This window comes from Lissotriton vulgaris, chromosome 5 (assembly GCF_964263255.1).
Source record: "Lissotriton vulgaris chromosome 5, aLisVul1.2, whole genome shotgun sequence".
Classification (NCBI taxonomy): Eukaryota; Metazoa; Chordata; class Amphibia; order Caudata; family Salamandridae; genus Lissotriton; species Lissotriton vulgaris.
The window spans coordinates 1,139,412,432-1,139,439,240 of NC_141693.1; the positions used below are offsets into that span (position 1 = coordinate 1,139,412,432).

At 44.0% G+C, this 26,809-nt stretch overlaps 1 protein-coding gene across 1 annotated transcript in view; it reads left to right on the forward strand.

Moving 5' to 3' along the window:
- Positions 1 to 26,809, forward strand: part of VWA2 (von Willebrand factor A domain containing 2) — a 282,676-nt gene that overhangs the window by 185,786 nt on the left and 70,081 nt on the right. The window contains exons 10-12 of the mRNA XM_086922879.1: positions 7,036 to 7,143; positions 10,034 to 10,612; positions 12,587 to 13,138. Of these exons, the coding sequence (XP_086779005.1) occupies positions 7,036 to 7,143; positions 10,034 to 10,612; positions 12,587 to 13,138 (1,239 nt within the window). The remainder of the gene's footprint in view (positions 1 to 7,035; positions 7,144 to 10,033; positions 10,613 to 12,586; positions 13,139 to 26,809) is intronic.

The following is a 26,809-nucleotide window of genomic DNA, read 5'->3' on the forward strand; positions in this document are numbered from 1 at the left end:
TCCATTTAAGGAATCGCACAATTGCGATTCCTTAAATGCAATCGCACTTAAGAAATTCCCAAAATTAGCGAATTTGAACAAAAACTAATGATGCATATCAAAAAGCATTTTTGGAGTCGCAAACGGCCGATTTTAAGGAATCGCACCGTTTGCGACTCCAAAAATGCTTGATGCATCTGGGCATTAGTGATTTGCCCAGAATCACAGGATGTTCAGCGTCATTGCCGAGACTGGAACCCGGTTCCCCAGATTTGGGATCGGCCGCCTGACCCCGTTAGGCTACATCTTCTTCCCACAAAGCAAAGCCTCTGCTCAGGGATAGGCGTGGCTCTTCCATTCCTGACTCTCTACCACAATAGGCAGGGAATGCACCCATTCACGAGCTCAAAGGTCAGCTCCCTTCAGGGGCCGCTGTCGAACACCTGAATAAGGGTAGGGGCTTGGCCGTCCATCATCCTCTGACAGCTCCATTTTATGTCAGGAAAGAAGGATGATATTCATGACTAAGCCAAGAGGAGACAACAAATGGACACCACGCGCTCTTTCCACGTGGAGGCTTTAAGTGGGTCTTTTCCACACACACCTTCCAAGGCTCGGCCAGCAGAGAGGCGTGTAACCAACGAGGGGCGCAAATTCCAGGGTTCTCAGCCAGGAGGGGTCTTTTTGCTCCAACAAAACCAAAACTCTTAGTGATCTAAAGGTGTGTGCGTTATTGTGCAAGCGAACTAACTGGGAAACAACTTCTCCAATGCTAACCCAAGGATATCGTGCTTCGAGAAAGGATGACTGTGGCCTCGCATCTTCCTCATATTATCGAAATATGTATGTTTTGTGATTCTGAGGTATTTCTTCATTCAGTTTCATCTAATTTTATTCCTTTGAACTTATTAGAGCGCTTTAATGAAAATTTTGAGCAATTACAAATCAGAACAATACCTTGAACATATAAGAATTGTCAAGGACATGATAACTTCAGAGAAAAGGAAGCATGCAACATTTTTAAGGGAAAGATTCAGAGTGTTGAAAGGAGTGTAAAGTTGAGGCAGAGCAGATGGAGTGACCGAATTCCACTGCATAGTGAAATAAGTGAAACGTAGCAAAAACTAAATTGAATGTAGTAATATTTTAGTACTGTTCCTATTCAAGGAATTTGCTCGTGCCTTTGGCTCACACATTAGTTATATGAAGTCGCGGCCGGCAAGTCTTAAGGGGTGGGGCGAGACAGGGGTTGCAAGTGGGGGGGGGTCGCGCGGGAAGGGGGGTTCACTAATACAAATTTAAAAAAAAGTAAAACCTACCTTTCTGCCGGCCCGGGTCCGGCGTCTTCACTGCTCAGTCTGCTCCTGCTCTCCTGCCTCTGGCAGGAACAGGAAGCAGGCAGCCTCCCTCCGCTCTCCTAAGCCAATCACAAACCTCCAGTAAAGCGTTGTGATTGGTCGGGACGCAGCCCAGCCAGGGGCTGTAGGGGATTGCATGTTCTCCATGTAGGCAGCAATACAGCCTACATGGAGAAGTCCAGAGTGAGAATGACTAGTTTGGGTGGCCCGAGAGAGCCAACCTAACCAGTCATATCTACTCAGGAGTGGGCAAACCTCTCCTGCCCTACCCGGGCAGCTCCACCCACCCGCTCGCCCGCCCGGCCGCCTGCAATGCAGAAAGAAACATAAAATGGTAATAACCAAAAGTTATTACCATTTTATGTTTTGTCTTTCTCGCATTGCGAGAAAGCAGTGGGGCAAAGCTCCCCCGCCTTACTTGAGGTGATGCCCCTGGTTAAATGTTTGCATTGCATTCTTACTGTGTTTACTCATTGTTTGTCTTTTAATTGAGTTTCATAGCATTTGGCTCTCCTGTGGCTGAGGCGCTTCAGTGATTGGGCTCTGCAATAAAGCTTGATTCTTCGTCCGTCTTGTTATTACATTGAGCACAAGGAGAATGAAGAAATGTAGCGTAGGCAAAGCCGGACCAGTTAGGGACCACAGGGAACCCCTCCCGGTGGTGCGAGGTGTGGATCGTGGCGAAGTTCATACATCACACCGGTGTAATGGTGGGCAGCAGCGTGCAATGCCTTTAAAGGAATATGGCTGAGAAACACAGAGGTGACCTGGCTGGGGCAATCAGACATGAAGTGGGACCAGTTGCTCACGGCATTACAAGGGGCAGTGCAGCGAGGAGGGCTGTGGGATGTGGTCATCATACATCTAGGGGGTAACGACCTGGCAAACAGTGGTAGGAGGAAACTGCTGGGGGCTATGTCATCAGGACTGGTGGCACTAGCCAGGATGGTTCTCATAGCGGACATCTTATGGTCGGAGTTAATAGCATGACAGGTATGGAGAGGGGCTATTGACCAAGGGGCCGTTGACGAGCGGGTACTATCCCTGGAGGTTTACAAATAAAAAACATTCCTGTAATATTTACAGAAGATCCCCCATTTAAAAAGGGATTTAGTTTCATTGAGACCAAGTGTAGTAGGGACCTGATGGTCCTTACTATTGAAACAGCGGCTAGGATCTCCAAAGACGAACTTGAGGAAATTGCTAAACTTGAGGCAGAAATAAGTAACAATCAAACAATTACAGATTTAAAGGTTCTACTAGAAAAAGTGGATAAAGAAATTCAAGAATTTAAAGATTACACCATCACACAAAAATCTAATCAATTTGAAAAGGGTAAAAAAAACTTTTCACTTGAGAACGTTTATCCCTTTCTACAGGCGGACTTTTACACGAAAACGGACTCTAGACGCTATCTTTCGGACAACCGGGGTCGATCCTGCAACCAGTTTATTACATTTTCGGACACATCTTCCTATGGTGAAGACAGTGATAATAGCAATAGTAAACTAAATAGGAACCGCAAATGGAATCAAAACCAACAACCTCAGTCACAATCTTCCAATTCTTTTTTAGGGAGAGGCCAAACAAGATCACGGGCCAAAGTGAGATACACACAACCATGGGAGATGACAACACGCCGCCAACATTACAAAAACTAGCGGTATCTCCCATCTTTAATCTATCTAATAAAACTCTAACGAAAGCGGAGGAAAGTGTTTTGGCCAAAGGACTTTCCTTTGGACCGTCAAAAAGGACCGATTTCGTAAAAATGAAAACTGAATTAATTGAGTTCTGCTGCAAACTACGCCTAACCATGTTTTTCGCGGATAATCCAGCCCCTCTGCCTTCTGAAGTTACAGGACTTCGTAAAAAATCTACATTCTGCCCACCAGGGAATAAAATACCCAAGGAAATCATCAGATGCTCCGTCCATCACCACCCCCTTTTGTACCGCTTTTGGCCGCCATAAGTGTGGCAGGGTATGCTCAGACGTGAGTCCCTTGCTCACTTTGTCACTGGATTCAAGCAAGCCGGGCTGAAGACGGCTGGAATGCCAGAAACCGGTCCTCGGAAGCTTGTTTCCGGTCCAGGGAAGACATGTCTTGGCAGTTCGGGCTGGACTGTTCCCATGAGGCACAGTGCCGGACTGATTTGCATTTATCCATGTCTGAACTGGGGTGGCAGAGTGGGATAAAGAACAGTGATGGATTAAAAACCCAGATCTTTTGGCTGGGTGTGAGTGTTTGATTGATTCAGATGCTCCGTCCATCACCACCCCCTTTGTACCGCTTTTGGCCGCCATAAGTGTGGCAGGGTATGCTCAGACGTGAGTCCCTTGCTCACTTTGCCACTGGATTCAAGCAAGCCGGGCTGAAGACGGCTGGAATGCAGGAAACCGGTCCTCGGAAGCTTGTTTCCGGTCCAGGGAAGACATGGCTTGGCAGTTCGGGCTGGACTGTTCTCATGAGGCACAGGGTCAGACTGATTTGCATATAGCCATGTCTGAACTGGGGTGGTAGAGTGGGCTAAAGAACGGTGATGGATTAAACCCAGATCTTTTGACTGGGTGTGAGTGTTTGATTGATTCAGATGCTCCGTCCATCACCACCCCCTTTTGTACCCTTCAAAAAGGAGAACAGCATAGCCAACTACGTCGTAAGAGCTGCAATTAAAAGAGAGGGTCAACCCACCTTAAGACAAATGATGGGACTGACCCCCATTGTTGGCCATCATAAATGCGGCACCTGTTCATGCTGTGACTTGACTATTGAAGGAGCCTTATTCCAACATCATGGCATCTCGTTGAAACATGAGACCTTCAGTAATTGTAAGTCTAAGTTTGTAGTCTATGGAGTTTTTTGCCCATGTGGCCTCCTATATATCGGAAAAACTTACCAGGAAATCCGCCAGAGAATCTCCCGACACAAATCAAGGATAAAGAACAAAGTTGAAACCGCACCTCTGGTAAACCACTGGAATCAATGCAAACATCAGATAAATGATCTAAAGTGGACCGTGACTTCGAAAGTGGAGAAGGACCAATGCGGTGGCGATTGGGACTTAAAACTTTCAAAACGAGAGGCACACCTTATTGTCTAGTTTAATACGGCAGTGACAGGACTGAATGAGCTGCCAGAAATCTATAAACTGTAGTACCTTATGCATCTGAGAACTCCCGTCACATGGAACCTTTAACCTCTGTACATGCAGTCACCAACCAGGTGATGTGTTTTCACACACCTTTCACAATTTTTATTAATCACCCTTGGTATCACGTAAGAGCATGCTTTTCCCTGCATTACACAAGCGCAGGATTTATCACCATTGTATAATAGAGCTAGCTGCCAGGTGTCATATACGATCTGGGCATGCACAATTGATCAGGCATGACAATTTGTTGGCAGTGAACTTAATCTGCACGTCCCCCGCCTCCGACGAAGGCGATAGCTCACACTTTGCTTTCCTCCTTGCGGGTTACGACATACCTCGAATGGTATTAGAAAGTATACCATGCTCGTGCTTAAAACACTACCTCCCTGCATCGCGCATGCGCGATATACCAGCCTCGATGCTTAAAAGAACACTATTATCTGAAATCGGACCTGTTCCGCGCATGCGCCAAGTGACTAGCGCTGAATTCAACGCCGAACGACTAGGACGCGGCTTTACGGACCCTTCAAACTTTGTAAGTTCTTCCTTTAAACACCTTTACTAAGTGCCCACACGCCGGTTTGAATTATCGATCTGTAGCTTATGAGACCGCCTTATTCCTTCACAGTAAGGCGTCCTTGGTGAAAACAATTTCTACACTATTGGGATTCAAACGGTGACGATCGGCCCAGGAGTACACAGCCTTGGGACCCCCCGGTAAGACGCTTTTCAATGAGGGCAACTTATTTTCCACCAAATCAAAAAGGAGTTATGTGTCTTGCCCCACAGGTCCCACTGCTCCTGACTTCATTGCTCTCCTGCCATTCAGGACAACTTGATCCCTAGGATTAAGGTATTTCCTTTGGACACTACTGTTTATTTGATCTTGTGTCCCCATGAAGTACACATGATTCTTACACACACCTTCTTGTATTCTTTTCTTTTGATGGTTTTATTCAGGTCTTTTGCACTCACGAATTTGATTTCCTGGATAGATTCCAACTGGGTGTTGTAGTGCTCGCCAGTGTTCCATTTTGAAACTTGCATACATAGGCTCTTCTCTTCTTTTTTTTCAGAATAACCTGGCCCTGAGGAGAATCCCCTCGATCACTAGGGATTCGAAACGCGTAGGCCCCCCTGTTTCGGTCTGCTTTTGGTTGTTCTAGTGCTATAATTGTATTGCACTAGTTCTGACAATTGTACACTCACTTTTGTAAATATCTAGAAATAATTGACTTATTTTGACCCAAAGGAGTGTATTGTTTTATGTTGAATTTTCTACAAGTTTACAGCAGACTTGTTACTTCCCCCACTGGTGTATGAATTCTCCAGTCTGTGTGAAGTACTCCAGTATGAATGCATGAATGTTTGTCGTATGACTGTGATATGTTTGTTTTATGACTGCATGTTGATGTTTTACCTTGTGCTATGTCCCTTATTTCATGTTTTCTTTTCACAAAAATTTCTTTTGTGTTGACCATATCCACTAAGGTCAAAATTATTGTACCTTTTAATATATTTTGCAGAATAAAGCAGCTATTCAATAGCACCGCCCAGTCTTGAAGTTTATCTTTTTTTGGTTGATAAAAGGTTTTTTTAACTGTATTATCAGTACTGGCATTTCTTCTTTGTTGTTTTGTTGACAAATCCAAGCATAAGTTGAACATTAAAATGGCAAACATATGCAAGGCCAACAGGTGGGGTTTAATGCAGCATGGGCTGATCAACCTTAGGTCAACAGGTTACTACGCAGAGGATGGAGTATACAACCGGGGTGTGCATGGATATGTACCTACTCAATATAGTCGGAGTTCTGGAGTAGTTGGGTTTCTCATGAGCAATCGTAAAGGGGGAGCTGCCACCGATCAGGAAACTGTTGGCAGCATGGCGGCGGCAGCACAGAAAAGTAACCACAGAAAAAAGTAACTTAGATAGAAGAGCTTCTCAAACAGTATCCTTGGGAATGGTGTGCCTCATGGCAGCGACACAGGGGAGCAGGCAACAGCACACAAAGACAGCCAGAATAGAAGAGCTGCCCAGACAGTGCCCATGGGATACCACACTGCAGGGGCACATTGAGCAGGTGAGTGGTCAGCAAGGGTCCAGGGCAAGCAGAACAGCACTTGTAGCCTGGGGGAGGTCTGACTGCCGCCCACAAGTTTAGCAGCAAGGGAAGCCTAGAACCTCAACCGTTGCCATACCTGCAGAAGGGGCCACAGTACAAGGTTAGTTCTTTCGGACAGAAATGGAAACGGAACAAGAGCGGACAATGTTACTGAGAAATGTGAAGTATGACGAGAAAACATGGGTTTTCGGAAGACCAACCAATAAGTTGTGAAATGTATGAATCATGTTTTGAAATAATAAACTGCTGCCTTCTGAATGATGTGAGGTGAGAATGGGGTGCATTGTTTGGCCAAGAAGAAGGGGGAGTGAACTCACAGGCCTGGGAGGGGTTACAAAACATGCCAGATTTATTGACTTTATCCAACGTATTGTTACTGTCCTGCTCTTGTGTGGTAAATCTGTGTGCCTTGCTTTCTAGATCCTTGTGATTCGCAGCCCTGCCAGAACGGAGGCACGTGCGTCTTGGAGGGGTTTGACAAGTACCACTGTGTTTGCCCTGTTGGATTTGGAGGGGATGCAAACTGTGGTAAGTGCTCCACGCTGTGTGCTAGACACCCTGTTTATAGTTCAAAGACAGGGCTATCAAAAGTGCATCAGGCACTCTTGCATCAAGGCACATGGGGCTGTGAGGACCACTGCACCCTCATTTATCGTTTTGTAACAACCAAACTAAAGGAAGGGGTGGGCATTTTTCTTTGCATTCCTTAGAGCTCATGACACTCTTGCTACTCATTGATGGTGCTTTTGCCTATCAGCTTCACTTTCTACTGTATTGACAAATGTTATTTTACATATTACCACCATACCTTTGGTGATGCCTCTTTAAACCTCCGGTAACCTGCCTGATTTTAGGATTGGTACTATCAGTATTCTGTTGTGTTCCATATCCAGAAGTAAGACAGATATAATATCTTCACTTAAAGCGCTGGGTTCTCGAATGGGCGCCGCCTTGGAGGAAGAAGCTGGGCGCACACAGCAGCTTGATGCTATTTTCACAGAAGGATGCTGTGTTATGATATCTCCCATTCACCTCAGACAATCACTGACCCCTGCTGAATATGGGTTTGTCAGCGTTCTGAGTCCTAGAACATGAGATGCTCCTGATTCTAATATGGACCATCTGTCTGTGAACAAAACTATTGGATACATTTGGTTATATATTGCACTCCGCTTCCCTTTGAAACTCTTCCTCAGAAGTGAAGCTCTGAAAGGCTACTGTCCCAGTGAGCAATCAGAGAAATGACGTTTGGAAACTGTTCTGCGTAGTTGGAAATTCAAAACAATTTATTACAACAGTGCAGTATGTGCAGAGGCTACATTACTGTTGCTTATTGAATACCACGCAATATTTTGGAAAGTCCTAAGCAAAGCAGGAGTGCAAGGGGCAGACGGCAGCCGCTGTTGGGTGGTGAGGAAGGGGCAGAATGGGCAGCCTGCAGCCGCTGTTGTTTAGAGGTTTGGGCCGGTGCTTTCCGGTGCTTAGCACCAGCAGTTATTTCTTAGGGTCGGGTCTACACGCAATAGATAACAGTCTCCCCGGCAAAGAGAAGATATTACACAGTAAAGGGTAAATCCATGCCTGCCTGGGTTCAGTCAGTGGTGCCTGATTGGGCTGGATTTGTGCATTCTGTAAAATATTTAAATTTGGATGCATTGCTGCCCCGCATTATCATGAAAAGAAGAAAAGGGTTGTGTAGCGCACTCCTGTTTAATCATAAATTCGAAATTAAACTGTTTCACTCTCAATTTTGTTAAGGGTGTGCTGGGTGGGATAGAGGGAGCTACCCTCTGATTAAACTAGAAATACATACAAACTGGTCACGGTCGTCACCAGACCCTTCCCGCACTACCAAAGGAGGAACTCCATCTGCCTATATAAACTAATAAAATACTCCTGTTTGTTGCTTGCTCATTCAACTTTAATTTAGTGACTTAGCTTCAAAACTTCATTGCTTCAAACATTTTCTATATACATTTCTGAATAAACAATCAATTCCACTATATCATTGTCCTGAGCTAGACATATGAATTACTATCTAAACATAAACATTGATTCATGCAGAACGTAAAAGTTTCATCCAGTCCCAATGCATTTCGGGAGTTATCCCTTCGTCAGGGGCACTGAAATAATGAAATGGTAAGCCCATACGAACGCGCTGTTGTAACAATAAAGCGGTGATTCAACCAAACTTGCTCGCACCTCAAATTAGGTACTCTTATGCGATGTACTATTCACTTTGTTGAAACACCGATGTCGAGGACTTCACTAAAAAACGGATGTTCAGCTCTCGTTCTCAAATTAGGTACTCTTTTACTAAAACGTGTTTGTTTAGGTAGAATTTAGAAATACATTGTTATTAATAAAGTCAACTCAAACCACTGTGTTACATTGCAGAAGTTGCATTAGTGGCATTAGCCATTTTAGCCAACTTATTACAAAAGTGTTATTTTGCTTTCATTTTTCACAAACTTTTCTCAGAGGCGGGGAGAACCTAGTACCAAAACCGTCCTTGAGGAGGTCTCCCTTGCTGAAATTCAAATTGGGTATAACATCTGACTTTCAGCAGTATCAGTCGAGGATGTTGGTTCAGCCCATAGAGGAAGTGGGTGGAGCCAGTGGAGGAAGTGGGTGGAGCCAGGAGAAATGAGTGTAGCCTCCCAAAAGAAGGAGAGCACCTGCACATAATATTGTACAAATCAAGCACTGGTTTTGGTTCAGCAATTCCTCTCAAAGGCTCCAGACACTAGCAACAGCTCAAAAACTAGAGGCACTAAAACTAATGCATATTTTGGCTTGTGGTTGAGCATTTATCAGTGTGGGCTTTAGGTGTGTCATGCAAATCTCATGGTATTTTGCCTGGCGCATAGCTTCAGGGGGGTGTTTGGGGTGTTACACTCCCCCCTATAAAATGTATTCAGTAGTAAATAGCTGGGTACAGGTGCTTTCAGTTAGATACGGTGAAGTGTTTATTGGATTTCTCACTGAATTTTTACAAGCACTCAGACAAAAACACACACACACACACACTTTCCCTCTTCTCTTCCTTAAAATTAGTTTGAAAAGTATTGTTTCAAGTACCATTAACAATGTACACTGCTCTCTTTCTACTGTCTTCTAAGCCCCTGTTGTGTCCTGCTTCTCATAATGTATTTTAGCAAGTTATGCCAGTGTGATTACTGGGAAATATGAAGTTTACACCCCCAATCTTACTGACCAAGCTACGCCCACAGTATTTTGCACAGCCCCCCTCACTTTGGGAATTGTCACTAAGATGCATTTGACTGTTAAGGATCCACAAGGACTTTGGGTCTGATATATAGTCACTCTAGCGTTGTCTCCTATATTATGAAGTGTCGTTTGAGGTTTTGGTGATGTCAACTGCCTAATACAGTGGTTTTTTTTCCAATTTATACAGCGCCAAAGCTGAGTCTTGAATGCAGTGTGGATCTTCTCTTCCTGGTGGACAGCTCGTCCGCGACCACACTGGAGGGGTTTCTGCGACACAAATCTTTCTTGAAGCGGTTCATTCAGGCTGTGATGATGGCGGACTCTCCTGTGAATGTGGGTGTGGCCCAGTATGCCAGCGACGTTCGTATGGTAGTGCGGATTGGAGAGTACCGGGACGTGAGTGAGCTGCTCAAGTACATTGATGGCATGCGTTTCCTTGGGGGTAGTTTGTTCACTGGGAAAGCACTCCGGCAGGTCACCCAACATGGATTCAAGAGCATGCCGGCCTATGCGGATGTACGTGATGACCTGCCTCGTGTGGTTGTCCTCCTGGCTGGGTCTAAGTCCCAGGATTCGGTGACTGAGCCTGCAAAGTATGCCAGGGACCTAGAGGTGTTCCTTATTGGAGTGGGAAGCGATGCTCTTAAGACTGAGCTGGATGATATTACAGGAAATGTACTACAAACAGTCACATACTCCAGGGCAGAAGACCTACACAACAAGATCCATGCCCTCCACAAGAAAATCTGCAGTGTTGACAACTTAGGTATGCACTGTTTTGTATTTATTCATGTGTTTACTTGTCTGTATCTCTTAGCCTGTCAAATTCTAAATGTTTTCCTTCACTTTTCTTTATCACTCTATCTGCCTAAACTTCTTTTTTTTCCTCAATATTTCTTTCTAATTCCCTTTATAAGCCCGTGATTCATGGAAATCCGGTTTGTGATCGCAAAACACATTTGTGCAATGAACAAAAGACATTTTGTGAGCCAGAAAAGTATTTTTCACTTGAAAAATGGCTTTTGCAATCCATCCCAAATAGTAATTAGGAGAGGCGTGAACAGTGCTTCCCCACCTATTTGCAAATTGGAATATAATGATTTATCTCCACAGTTGTAGTGACAAACTATGGCTCGATTACCAACACCTGATGTTCGAGGGTAAATGATTTGCAAAGTAGAAACTGACCCTTTGGGACAGCTTCCACTTTGGAATTTGTGGTGGGTGGCTAGATATCAGATTTAGTTTCCTTCATAGACTAGATATGCTGTGATCACATTGTTTTGCAGATTTTACTCAAACACAATGAGGATCATTTTGCCCTATTTATGACCAACAATCCAGTTCTCTTGCATCTGCTATGGGGTTTATTGTAAAAGTGGCAAATCTGAAGTAGGGCTATTTAGTAAACCACCTCCCCTGTGTACCCCAGCTTCCCTGTCTATCTCAGAGCAGAGGAGGCTAGTTTATCCTGAAGATGTATTTACTATCTAAGAGCAGTGAATGACTTGATGCCACTGTATCTAGATAACCGAAGGCTGAGGCTGTCTTCTCACAATGCCCTATAATCCAATCTGCAAGTACACAGTACTATGGGGCAGATGATTCCATTCACAAGTCTCTTTCCTCTTTCCTTCTCTCTTTTTCCCAAATCAAATTTCTCTTGGTCCCTCCTTTTATTGTATCTGTTCCCACATAGGAATTGCTTTCAGGTGCTGTGAAGGTGCTCAGTTTAAAGTAACCATAGTCTGGCAAACAACTAAAGATTACCCAGGGTCCTCAGCCATTGTCTATCTACTCTTTCCTTATAGCTGACCCACTCCATCAAATAGATTTACAGGCCAGATCGCTCTTGAGAATGAACCTATTTAAAATTAATTCTCTTTACAATCCATTTATAAAGAATTGGAAATGCCTAAAATCGTTGGGGAAAGGATGAGGGGCATGATAAGGGCCCGATTCCAAGTTTAATGGGCAAGGTACTCCATCGCAATGGAGTACCCCTTCCCAGTGTCATGCTAAGTATTATGGGGACACCTGGCAAGACATATTTTGGGGTCCCCTATTTGGAAAAAATCTGAATACTAGTATATATATTGTCAGAATTGAAGCCTGTATGATGCCAAACAATATAGAATTATACTTAATCTTTAACACAAAATAGCTGAAATATGTCTTCCCCCATGGGATAAAATTCTTTAAATGACACAGGATAGAAAGGAACAGAGAGCCAGAGATACAGGGATGGAGAAAGGTTCTGAAAGGAAAATCAATAAAAGTTAGGTAGACGGCCTGACTGTGCAGGGGCCGAGGAATTACTTTACACTGTACTCCCTGTGTACAATCTTTTTTTTTCTGTCCATCATCGCCAGGAAAAACTTGGTGGGAAGGGACAGGACAAAAAACCCAATAATGACCCCCACACACTAGGATAAATCTCAAAGTGCGGCAGGGGCTTTATTTTTTTCAAAAACAAAGTTCTGCTGTCAGAGTTTGTTTTCGAAAAACAAAAAAGTTTTGAAAAGTTTGATTGACAGCCATCATGGCTTGACAGTACAGTTCGTCATATGTTTTCTACAACTCTAAATTTGGCATGTGGATGTCTCTCGGGATGGTGGAAGTATTATCCTTCACCATCCCATCGGAGTAAACTCCATCCTTCAAACGCTACATCAGGCCATAAATGTTGCTTTACTTTCTCTTGCATGATATGAAAACCTGATATCTGTCCTTTTTCTAGGCTGTCAAGCACAGTCATTGGACCTGGTGTTTGCAATTGATGCTTCGTCTGGTGTCAGCAGAGAAAATTTTGCTAAGCTGAGGAACTTTATTAGAAGCACCTCTCTGCAATTTGATATAAACCGAGATGTAACCCAGATTGGCCTGGTCACATATGGCAGCCGGCCTCGGACTGTCTTTGCCCTGGATGCCCATGACACAAGTTCAAGCCTTCTCCAAGCCATCAACCAGGCCTCCTTCATTGGAGGTGTGGCTTCCACTGGCAGTGCCTTGCTGCACATCTACAGTGATGTCATGACCATCCAAAAGGGTGCCAGGCCTGGCGTTAACAAGGCTGTGGTGGTGATAACAGATGGAACTGGAGCTGAGGATGCCACTGTACCTGCTCAGAAGCTGAAGAACAATGGAGTGTCCATCTTTGTTATTGGTGTTGGGGACATACAGAGGGGCTCCTTACTGAGGATCGCTGGCTCAGACAATTATTTAATCCAGGTTCCATCCTACGAAGATCTCATGCACTTTGAAGATCTTGTTGTCCAAAGAGTGTGTGAAGGTAAGACACAGGTATTTATTTGTTCTTTTTCTTTGTTTCATGTACCACCAGAAAGTGTTTTATAAAACGTGAAAGCATCCAGTGACAATACAAACCTCAACAACAAGGCTCACACATTTTCACAATTGGTAGCTGAGACACTAGCAGAGAACAACAAACTTATCACTGTTGTCAATAATAGAACTAATTAACCTCTTAAGCGCTGCTGACGGCCAACGGTCGTCACGAGCGCTACCTCCCCAGTGCTGCGCCCGACCATTGGACGTCCATTCAGCACTAGTTCCAATGGACAGAGCAGCACTGGGGAGGGATATTTGTGAAGCAGCTAAGGTGTTAAACACTTTCCTTATTGGTGCCCAATATATGCATGGATCAGCCACAACCATGCCCTTACACAGCATCAGCCAAACAAAGTCCTGTAACCAAATTTAAGAAAGAAAACCGCTCTCAATGTTTTAAAATCAAGTCAGTCAGAGATCATTATGGCAAAATAAAAAGAGTCATATGTGCCACAAATCCAGTCTTTTCACTTTGAACAGATTGCAAGAAGATCTGATGTAGAAATAAAACCAATAATTTTTTGACGATTCATCAGTACTTGAACCAGATTGTAGCCTGAGCCATTTATCTTGGTGTTCTTTTGCCATAATGATCTTTGACTGCTTACATTCAACAGCAAGGCAACAGACAAAATCTACATACATGGCCCAGGGCAGTAGGTTGCTGTATTGCACATCCCAGGGGAGTGAAGTCGGGGAAAACAGGCACCTACTTTTTCTTTGGTACTAAGTGATTACATGTTGAAAGGCTGATTGAACTGGGATGTGTTTGTTGTTTCCTGAACAGTACTAGCTTGCGTGAAATCTTATATTGAGGACAAGATTGTTGCCGAAAAGCACTCCTTTCCCTTTATTCTACCTGGGGCCTTAAATATTTCTCCCCCATCAACGGTTTGATCACCCTTTGTAGTGATGGTGGGAGGGTGGTTGGTTGGTTGGTTGTCGTCTTATGAGTGATTTTCAGATGTAAATAGTTTTACACTTGCATGTTAGTGATGTTATCAATGATGGCACTCAACATATCATCAGTGATATAATTTATCATATTCATGAGTGGTGTCAAATGCAAGGTCTAAGCAGTGCATAATGTGGCACAGGTTATGGTTAGTTTATCAAATCATACCTGGCAAATTTGAGTGGTTATAAGCTTTTGATGTGCAGCCTTAAAGGGAGCCAGCCTGTGCTTTTTCACTGAATTTCAGATTTATTTTTAAACGTACACTAAGGCCTGATAACCAAAGCTAATCATAACTTCACTTGATCCTTTATTTCTTAGCACAACCAACTGTCCTTTGTGCCTAACCACATATTTACCACCACACACCCTTTGCAACTCCAACCATCAGCAGGGGTTGACCACAGCCCCTGGCCTTGCACACAACCTCCCCAGTGGCCAAACCCCACAGGCTCTGTTTTATTTTTATTTCACCAACTCCTACCAGTTCATACCCTTATGTTGTACTTTTCATAGGGCCATACATCTTGTTTTGGATTTGCTAAGTCCGTAAATGGGACAAAATGGATTCTTGATGCCTGCTGTATCTAGTGAAGGATGCACCAGCTTTGCAACCCCCAGCCACGATTCATGGATCTCAGGGCCTGCTCTGCGGATAGCGAAAAAAGGCCCTGGATTTGAGAGCCCCCAGCAGAATCGGTATTCTTTTGTCTGTCATTCAGAGTTTACTTACCCAGCCCCTTATGTGCCCTTTTTTTCTCTGACACATTGTCTGAGTTTTTACATCCTGTAATGGCACCTGAAACGTTTATCCTGATGTTTTTATCAGGCAATCGGAGTGTTTTGGTTCTATGATCCTGTCTTAGGATTCACTGAACTGAATGGAAGATAGGAGCAATAGCTCCCTCAGCTAATTAGATTTGAGTTTTGTTTTATAGTTTTTGGTCTGTGGAGGTCCTTGAAATCAGGATCACAGAACTCCATACATTTACAGTCTAAATAGCTTTAATATTTAACTGCTTCATGCTCAGAATAAAACCTTTTTCAATGCTTATTTCCTGAAAACTACTCTGCAGATTTACACCAAATCAAAGTCACTTCCTTGAGTAAATTTCTACTTTCAAGGAAATTAGATGTAATTTTGTTCAGCAGTTTTTCATGTATCAAGGAGTTAAGAATCCTGTGGCACATGGAAAATGTCACTTTTGGGACCCTCACCTTATTTTGTTCTCTGCTTGATGGAGCTGCATGAACATTTCCATAAAGAACTGCAAAAAGACAACCATTTTTTAGGTGTAGAGATTCTTCAAATGGTGCAAGAGTTACTTGCAAAACAATTTAAAATCTGACTTACCCATAAGTATACCTATGTTGTATCACTAAAAACTGGGACGTTATAGTTGGGTTCAGATTTAACACATACAAAACCATAGAAAACCATAGAAATTCAGCAGTTATACATATCTTGAGGAACTATAACTCGTGCCCTATGGTAACTATAACTTGCACCCCTGCCATGCACAGTTTTCTCATCATTAATTTAACAGCAAATGTTGCACTGATAATATCAATGATGTCAAAGAAGATGTCATTAGTAATATGTGGGGTAATTAGTGCATGGTGAGGGCGCTAGTTATAGTTACCTTAGGGCACAAGTTATAGTTAATTGTTATAGTTATACACAGCCTCCCCCTCCCCCTGGGCCAGTTTGGGCCAATTTCTGCCCCAGGGATACCATCCCCGGGGACCCCATCCACCTGGACCCAGCCAACAAGGGGTGGATGTCCTGGTGCACGCCCAGGACACCCACCATATCCTTGTTGGAGCCATGGAGGGGAGCCCCAAGGCCCCTGTGGCCTTAACCAACTACCTGCATCCATCGGGACGAGCATTGCTCCTGCCCACAGGGGCAGCTAAAAATGCAGCTCCCTGAGGCGGGAGAAATATTCAGATCTGTTTCCCTGTCCGTATCACTGAGGACAGGAAAACAGATCTGGCCAATGAATATGGAATACCTCCCGATGTCGGTGGCTTGTTTCTTTCAGCCACTGCGGGTCCGCTGTTATGCGGTGGGGCACCTCCGGCCACTATACATCCACATGCAAGGTTACCCTGAAAGGAGAGCCATCACAGGTATGTATTTTTACAGCATTTATTCATGGCTGCAAACAGGCTAAAAAGGAATTGGACATCCAGCAATCCAACGTCAGACGAGTTTTGAGATAATATTTCCCTTCCTCAATGAAGTATTCATTACAAATGAGACAAAATGCTGGAAAAATACGTACCTGTGATAGTTCTCCGGACTACATGGGACCCATGGACAGTGGCGCGCACGCCGGCAGAGAACACCGGCTGTTTAATCGTTTCAAAATTCCACTCGTAAGCGCACTCTCAGTAAAGGGAGACTCTTTGTTCGTCAAATTTACTGCTGTTTAATCACAACGCGTTTCGCCTTCCCAGAAGGCTTGTTCACCTAACTACACCATATTGGGAAACGATGGGCACAAGTGACATTTTTCTGTGACAATCATCCAATCAGAGATGATCAGATTCACAAACCTGTAGCGGATGCACGACTCTGTAATGAATGACTGGAGAAAAATCTCCCTGGTTCCCTAGTTCAATGGTGTGCCTTTGAATATTTGTAAAGGCAGTACGCACCCAAAGGTATCTTGGTACTAATAAAGCTGATGCATAAAAACCTCATTAGAGCAGCTACATTGATTTACTCAGTCAAATTCCTGCAGAACTAAAAACAATGTTGTGGGCATGTTCTGGATCAATTGCAATCTTAAAAGCAACCTAGCAAATAGTTCTAGATAGCAGAAATTGGCATAATCCAACCTGGACAGAACAGTGGCATCCCCCATCATCGCTCGGTATTCTTGGGGGTTCACCATTAAGCTTTTCCTCAGATGCTTCAGTTCATGGAAACACATCAACACAGCTGAGTCTGCTTGCCCTTCAAATAGAAGCTCATTGTCTAGTCGGAAACAAAAACAATTTGCATACAGGCAGGGTCCCCATTTCACTGGGTCAGAAATGTGTATTCCATAAATAATTTGGCCCACAGATAAGCACCTCAGTTTTGTCTGAATTATGTTTTGGCATATTTCCGCTCATCCAAGATAGAATGGCTATGATTATTTTATTGGATTTACAAATACTCTTTGAATTTACAAATCTGTGGCAGATCAGAGTATTAAAGGTCCACATATCTCTATATTTCAACTTGCTTGAAAACTACTGAACAGATTTACAGCAGACCAAGCAAAGGCACTTACTTGAGTAATGTTCGACTTTGATGCAAAGTTTGGTGTAATTCCCTTCTGCCACTTTTGGGCAGAGGGGAGCAAGAATCATTTAGGAGTTACAATGGGAAGTGTCATATTTTTTGAATGCCCACACTTTATTCCTAAACACTGCAATTATTTCCCCTAAGTACCCTTTTAATACTAAATTAAGCAATGATATACATTTATTTATTTATTTTTTATTTATTAAAAGATTTTTATATAGCGTTGGTTAGACACGAAAGTATCAGAGCGCTTTACATGAGGTTCCACAATGGAACAGAAAATGATAACAATTACACATTATGTCAAAGAATAAGCAATACATTGAGAGAGGAGAGAAGGAGAGACATAAATAGATGGAGGATGCGGGAAGAGACGACAGGAGAGACGAAAGGAGGTCTGTCTAAAGACTGACTGGGTAGGTGACGTCCAAGGATGTAATCCCCGGCCCGTCTCCTCTTTAGCTAAACCGCTCCATCCGGCATCAGACAAAATGGCTAGATCTCAATTGACGAGGGAAAATTCACAGATAAACAGGGTGGGGACTAAGGGCCAGGAGAGGTAAGGGCAAAGGTCAGTTGTTGGAAAGTGGAGTAGAGAAGAGTAGAGCGGAGAGGGGTAGGGGGTAGGGGGAGGGGAGGTTGGAGATAAGGTCAGGAGAGATGCAGGAGGGTTTGCCCAAAGACCGACTGGGTAGGTGATGGTCAAGGAGGGAATCCATAACCCATCTCCTCTTTAGCTCGTGAGGATGCTCCACCGGGCATCAGTCAAAATGGCTAGGTCTCAGCTGTCAATGGAAAGTTCTCAGAGTAAAGGTCCTGGTGGGTGAGCAGGGGTAGGGTCGAGTGAGGGCTGGTCGAGGTCCGAACGAAGGCCAATTATTTTAGACTTATAACTTGGTAGCTTTCCCTTTGTTTCTCTTACATAAGAAAGGTAGCACTTCCATAGGTCGACCTGTAAAACTTTCATGAGTCCTCTCTGAAACAACTTTTCAACTTTGTCGTAATATTTTGCCTTTATCTCTGCTTCAATGTACAGTTTCCAAAATCTGCCAGAACTGGGGAACTGGATAACAAGGTGCTCATAGGTCTTCCGTGCTTTGTCTATTGGTTGATTCTGTGATTCTCGAATGAGAATGCTCCAAGCGTCGAGGTCATACAGATTCTCTTTTAGTTTCTCCTCAGCTTTTTTCACCTTTTCCGCAACATACTCTGCAACCGGTTTAGCTGATCCCTCTGCGGAAATTGCCACTGTCTTTACATTTCTGACATATTCACCAACTAATACAAAACACACAAAGAAAAGCTAATGAGAATACCAAATGTTCAGAAAAAGTATCATTTTAATCACATTAAAAATACATATACACAGCATTATTTTTAATGTAATTTAAATTATTATTTCGTGTTTGGCTGCACAACTCTATCCCCTTGGTCTTAAAGGGTTGCTCTCTTTGGATTTGATTGTAGTGAACACCTTTTATTTCCATAATCCTCAAGTGGCTTTGTTCAGTGGCAACTCAGACACAAACATAATTAGACATAGACTATTCCAAGTGTGTAATATGTATTGAGTGGGAGAGTAGTAAAGTGCCATATGTATAGAGATATGGCACTTTCCTGCTCTCTCCCCAGCCCAAGCGCACAGTCAGGCTACCAGCACCATGCACACCCCTTTGCACCTCAGTGCAAGGGTGTGTGAGTGAAGTCTAGCATATGGTTTGTATTGAAAATCAAAATACTATGCTTATACTAACTTTCAAATTGTTTCTACAGGGAATGTGTGCTGTACACTGCAGTCTACGTGCAAAGCTGGAAAAGATTTGACAAATAGAAGTATTTATCTTTAATAGTGCCAATGTCAACACGGCGTTCTTTTTTACTCCAAAACCCTAATTACTTTTTTGACGTAGATAGTATTTTGCGTCAAAAACCATAAGTGGTTGCATTGGGAACACCCATATGCCACCCATAGAATACCCCCTTGATGCTAAGTATTGCAAAGCAGCGCTAAGCCCGAAAAACAAGTTAGGTGCTGGAAAGTAAATTTCAAATAAACATTTTGCACCGGTTTATGACACTTTTGTGATGCAAATTCAGCACAAAATGTTGGAAAAAATATACTACATAATATTGATGAAGGCATGGGCACCTCTTGTGTAACTACTACATCATGAAGCAGTCATGGTCCATCTACTATTGAATTTTTCTTATGCCATTTTTCAAAAAGTCTGTCCAAGCCGCACAGAGAGTGCTTCAGCCGCAAATGGATCAGAAATTGTAATTGCAGCAGCACAGAGATTGAAATTAATGGAAATCGAATTTGACACAAATATGGGATGAGTACAACCACCTCAAAACTCGGAGGCAGTAAAAGAATTTGGCACTGTTATTACCTAAGCCTCTGTCATTGATTAGGTCATGACTAAGGAATAAAGGGCAGATGGCAACAGAAATCTTTGTTTCAAAGTCTTTAAAGAATGCTAGGAAGTTGTCAGCTAGGGTGTCCTTCCCCGTGACTGAGCGATTGGCTGCTGCAGGAACAGAAGGAGCATGCACACGCTTGGGAAAAATCTTCTTACTAGACTTGGTAGATACGGGCAACCCTGGGGTGGAATTTTTTATGTCTGGTTCAAGCTCTGGTTCCTGATGAGTTTAGGCCTCAGCCAGGTCCGGAGATGCGAAAGGTTCGCTCTTCTGTCCACAAGTAATCCTCAGACTATGTAAGAAGTAGGCACGGAAGCTAGGAATACAAAGACAAAGTTTAATAAACCTTTAAAGGTGGTACTACAGCCCACACAACACCCTTCAGTATTGTACAAGGTAGCACAAAGAACACGGACACGCGGTCCCCTTTTATACACAAAGAAGGGGCTCATAAGTGGGCGGTTACAGCAGAAGAACATGATTTACGACCATATAAGGACATTTCTTGAACATAATCAATACATGGGTGGAGCGTATGGTCTCGCGAAGCCCTCTGAATGCACATTCCAATCCCCTCTAATCAGAAACAGATGTTGCACGTACTGAGCATGCGCTAGATAGGCTGGAACTATTTATAGCTTGATGCTGGGCAAACTCCAGGGGTGATGGTCAGTGAGATAGGACTTGCCTCGTGGCGAGCACATGGCACGATGTAGCCTACAAGATGGAGGCCAGAAAACAAAATGGAGTCTGGCCGTAAAGTAGTGAAACATAAGAAAACTACCTTGAAGACGCTATAATATGTCTTCAGCGGATGCTTAACATTTATCGCTGTTTTATTTACAACAGACGACCCTTTCAGCATTTGCTGAAGACATTCGGTTTCTTTGGATAGTCTAGATACTCATCGTTTATATCGATGCTCATCATGTCCGCTATCTCTCTAGTTATGGTTTTCTTATGGGTAGCATCCGCAACAGTCTGTTTATTAGGCACACAAAACGAAATGTATAACGAACATATCGTGGGACTACATTGGATGCACACACAACAGGTGAACAATATGCCAGCAATTATGCACAGTCCAGTGAGGACCTTCCAACCCCATGTGGAGATCAGGGTCCAAAACCACCCAGAGAACGTCCAAGACCCATTTTCTTGATGTATATCTGCTGCAATTTTGTGCAACTTATTGATAGCTTTGTATACAGAAGGAGTGTGATCAGGTATAAAAACACAACAACTACTTCCAATAATTCTACAAGCTCCACCTCGGTCCGCTAACATAACATCAAGGACCATCCTGTTCTGTAACGCAACAACCCTAGTAATCTGTAGCTCTTCAGTAAGGTTCCCTAGTGCTGCTGCAGTTTGATTGGTAACAGCCTCCACTACTCGCGTTATTCGTTGTATCTTTCTGCTATTCAAGGCAGGCCCCACAAAGAAGAACAATCCTAAGCTAAAATCTATATACTGTTGTAGACTAGTGTCTGTTTGGTCTACTTCATTCACAGATAGAGTTCGTTTGAACCTATTCACAGTTACATTGTTCAACAATTTCAAATCCTTGTGATAAGATGCTGGTGCTAAGAATACAGGTGGCAATAGGAATGATACATAACATACTCCAGACCATCCAGCAGGTAATCGATAATAACCCTTATTCCCACATACAAAATAAGTGTTATGTAAAGCAAGAAAAGTACTGTTATTCAAACCATCGATGTTTAACTAAGCATGGGCGGAAAATCCGTTACGCTCGCGGATTTTGCGGATTTTCGGGAAATCCGCAATCCGCGAGATTTGCGAATTTCCCGCAAAATCTGCAAATCCGCGAGCAGCGGATTTTGCTCGCGCTGCTCGCACTGTTCGCGTGAGTTCGCGCCCCGCGAATAAGTGCAAAATTGCAGAAATACGATCTTAGCAAAACTGAAAGTAACTACTTACCAGGTTCAAAAGTTCAGGCACATCATTAGTAGCCATTTCCTGTAGTGCTTCCTGAGGGGCCCCTCCAGAGTTCAGTTGCCAGTTGAAACTATTATGTGACCCTGCTCTGAACCTCAGAATAGTTACACATATGCCACAAAGGTCCTGAATTACAGCTAAGGGAGACAAGCAGGAGCCAGGCTGGAAGTTAAAATCCATTAATCAGCCCCTAATTCATTATTGTCAGTTGGGGCAGGGCAGGTGTTGTAACTAATTTTGCAACAATGAAAGCACTTAGCAAGTGCAAAAGATCACTAATCAGGGCGCACTAAGGAAGCAGGTGCCAGCTAAAAAAATATTCTGTGACACATTAATCAGCCCCAAATTAATTCAGGTCACTTGAGGCAGGGAAGGTGTGCTTTGCTTTGCCGAAAATAATGTACACTGGACAACCAGAGGGTGTGGTGATGAAACAGAGGGTGGCATGGGTGGGCCAGAGGGTGGCATGAGTAGTCAGAGAGTGGCAGTGGTGACAGAGAGTGGCAGTGATGAAGAAGAGTGTCCCAAACAGGCTGGACACGTAGAAACAACAAGTTCGCAAAACTTGCGACCCGACAGGTAAGTTCGCAAATTGCGAAATTGTAAAAACCCTCGCGAACTGGCAGAAACACGGGCGAACACAAAAAAAAAAAAATCCGCAAATTCGCGGGAATTCGCGGATTTTGCGGATTGCGAATCCGCAAATCCGCAAAATTCGCGGATTGCCAATCCGCAAAATCCGCTCATGCTTATGTTTAACACGACAATACAATCACTAACACCCACAGAAATATGGCCTACACTTACACACAAACAGCCTGTGCTTGGGCCACAGAAATTACAAATTTCTCCTGTCCAGCAGTGTCTCTGGTGTTCGTGAAGATATATGGAGTTGATGCGTTGTCCGGCTTGTATTATTCCCATTCCCATATAGTTCCATTGGCTTGGGGATAGCCATCTTTATCTTGGTGGCATTCTTTGTTCAGTTTAAAGATCAATCGTCCCACAGTAGGTTTTCTCGTAGCAAAAAGCAAAGTGTACCATGCTCTACAAGAACCATTGTGTGAAAAGGGAAGTGGTATGAACGGTGTTCCCCCCTTCTTTTGGTGCGCTGGCATCATCCCACATATCCAGCAGTCTGTGGCATTTGTAGCAACGTGGGTATGATGCAACATCTGTATATAAGTGTTATTCAGATAAGACTGTTGATGCTTCAATTCTTGATAAGGGAGTGTATAAAAGAAATGCTCATCACGAACTGGAGTAGAAACAACATACAGTTCACGGGCAGGAGCTTTCTCCTCAACGAACCACATGACTGTAGCAATGACTGCTATGACAAGAATGAACCCTACAGAACCAAAAATCTTCCTCTTATCCATTTCAACCGAAAGTTACAGTATCTTCCTGTTTCTAAAGTGTTGTCGGAACTCTTACCCCTAGGTAGCCGTTGTTTTCTTCACCATCGGGCCAAGATGGGTGTCACTACTCTAATGCATGGCTGATCCCCCCCCCCCTTGCCTCATCGGCTCTCCGTTTCACAAACCTAGGGACCGTTCCGACAACTTCACACAATCGCAGATTCTTTCCTTGGTCGCAGGTCGTATCTCCTCGATGCAGGCGTTGTTTGGTCCGGGAAGAACTCCTCAGAATCGTCAGGTCCCACAGCACGGCCTTTGTCTGTAGTCAGGATGTCTCGATGGTCTGTCAGCACAGCAGGCTCCACCAGGTCAGGTTGTACCTTCCGACAATGAACTGAATGAATCCAATTTTTCCAATTCGTCACTCGCACTGCTGTTCTTGTGGCCAGAAGAACTTGTTCAGGACCACACCATCTCGGCTCCAGACTATTCGACCTCTCAAAGGATTTTACGAGGACAAAATCACCAGGCCGGAGGTTGTGACCTTCTCCTGTGGACCGATCAGGGAGTGCTTCTCGAACCTGTTGGTGAATAGAAACCAAACTATCAGTTAATTGTGCCAAATAGTCGTTCATTAAAACACAAGGTACATCATACACTGAATTCGGTTTGGGCACCCCCCCATATATTCATGGGTCACCCAAAAACAATTTCATAAGGTGTCAAGCCCGTCCGAGAGTGTGCTACCGATCTGATAGACAACAACGCCAAAGGCAAAGCGTCTGGCCAAGTGAAAGAAGTGGAGGCCTGTATTTTTGCAATTTTCAACTTCAGAGTTCCATTGTACTTCTCCACCAAACCTGCTGATTGCGGGTGGAATACTGCATGGAACTTTTGCACAATGCCTAATCCCTTCAGGACATATTTAATAACGTCCGCCACAAAATGGGGCCCGTTATCACTCCACAATAATCTGCAAACACCAAATCGAGGAAAGAATTCCTTCAAGAGCACCTTAGCAGTAGTCATTGCAGTATTGTCCTTAGTAGGGTATGCTTCAATCCATTTACTGAATGCACAAACCACAACCAGAACGTACTTCAGATTATTACAGCGTTCCAGCTGAATGTAATCCATTTGCAATACTTCAAAGGGTGCAGTGGGTGTTGCAAATCCTCCTGCCGGAGTTCGCGTCCCTTTTCCTGGATTATATTTTAGGCAAATCATGCAAGTCTGTACTACTCTCCTAGCCGTGCTAGCAATCTCTGGATGCTCCCAGACTTGTGCAAGCAATTTCACAATCGCTGAAGCTCCAACATGTGCTAGTCCATGTGCCATCTGAACCATAGGTTGCACGAAGGCTGTAGGCAACTTCCACCTATCCATCTGCTTATTCCTCCAGCAGCCTTTATCGTCCAATTCTCCATCTTTGGACCATTGCTCTCGTTCCTTATCAGTAGCAGTCTTTTGAATCTCTAACACCTTCTCCCTTGCATCATGCCACCGTTCAGCTTGTGACTTAACGACATACATAGAAGTGGAACCAGGCGCATCGCAGTTTCTCGTGCCACTCGATCTACGAAGGCATTTCCTTGTCCCACCTTGTCTGTCACTTTCTTGTGTGCACTGCATTTTACTATGGCTATTCTTCTAGGGAGTGTCAGTGCAGTCATAAGCTGGTGTACTAGCTCTCCATACATAATCTGAGTTCCGTGTGATGTCAAAAAGCCCCTTTCCTTCCAGAGCAGGCCGAAATTGTGCGCCACTCCGAAAGCATAGCGGCTATCACACATAATCCTGTGCTAAGCTCACAAGCACGTATCAGTGCTATTAGTTTAGCTACCTGTGCTGATTTCTGTGGTATGCGGGCTGTCTCCACTATTGTGTGTAATGTGGTAATTGCATAGGCCGCAGAAGTGGTTCCATCTGGTAACTTTAAACAAGACCCATCCACCCACAGTTCTCCATCCACATCTGCGAAGGGTGTGTCTTGTAAATCAATGCGACCCTTTTTCTGTTCCTCAGTCACAAAGACCCAGTTATGTGTCTCTTGTGCTTCAGGCCGGGTCGTTGGAAAGGGCAACAATGTGGCTGGGTTTAATGTTGCACATCGTTTCAAAGTTATGTGGGGGGCCAATAATGTCAGCTCATATCCTGTGAGACGAGCACTAGTCAGATGCTGCGTCTTTGTCTGATTCAAAAGAGCATCCACAGAATGGGGGACCAACACTAACAGCTTATGTGATAAGACAATCCCTTCACTCTGGCGTATTGACACAGCTGTCGCCGCAACTGAACGAAAACATCCAGGTAATGCTCGGGCAACAGGATCAAGTACTGCCGAGAAGTATGCACAAGGGCGCTGCTTATCGCCATGCATCTGCACTAACACTGACAACGCGCATCCATCTCTCTCATGCACATACAATGTAAAGGGCTTCGTGTAATCAAGGGTGCCTAACACTGGTGCCGAACAAAGGGCTTGACGTAATTGGTGAAAAGCATTCTCACATTCATCTGTCCATGGAAGAGGAACAGGGGTATCTTTTGTCAAGAGGGCTAGCAGTGGTTTGAGTAGGTGTGAAAATCCTAATATCCATTGCCTACAAAAGGAGGTAAGACCCGAAAAGGCTCGAACTTCTTTCTGCGTGGAGGGGACTGGTGTATCTAAAATGGCTTGAATGCGATCTGGTGTGAGCGCACGCCCCTCCTTAGACAAAAGGTGACCTAAGTAGGTTACCTTTGGTCTACAGAATTGCAACTTCTTTTTCGATACTTTGCGATTGTGGGATGCCAAAAATGTAAGTAAGGACAGAGTGCATGTTTCACATTGCTCTGGAGTGTCGGCGGCCAGCAAGATGTCATCGACATATTGTATGAGCGCCACGCCATCAGATAAAATAAAGGAATCTAGTTGTCGTTTCAATGCCTGACTATAGATACTCGGACTTTCAGTAGAACCTTGGGGAACTCTACAAAATCTATACGATCTATTATTCAAAGTGAAGCCGAAAAGATATCGGCTGTCAGGATGAATAGGGATCGAAAAGAAAGCGTTCTTCAAGTCTAAAACAGAGAACGTCGTTGCAGTTGGTGGGACCAAAGTGAGAAGTGTCGTAATATCTGAGACCACAGGGTATTGAGGTATCACGATCTTATTAACCTCCCGTAAATCAATAATAAATCGATAAACTCTGGTGTCAGTGTCCTTTTTCAAAATCGGTAGGATAGGGCTGTTACACACATTGTAAGGGACTTCTTCGACCACCCCAACTTTAATCAAATCCTGTACTATTTGAATGAGCGCCTCCTCCCCCTCCTGTGAAATCCGATACTGAGGCAGGCGCGGCAATACAGCTCCCTCCTTCACACTGATGTGTACCGGAGGGATGATCATTTGTCCTACATCAGTATCAGACGTAGCCCACAAAGATGCAGGCAGAGAGGCCAATGCAGCTTCTACCGTAATCAAATACACCCTCTCCATGGATGGCTAATTGTCATTCAAAATAACACGCACTCCTTCAGGGGAGCACCGTGGCTCGAAAATATTTGAGCATGTCCAAGCCAACGATATTGTCAGGGGTATTCGGAGAAAGCAGGAAT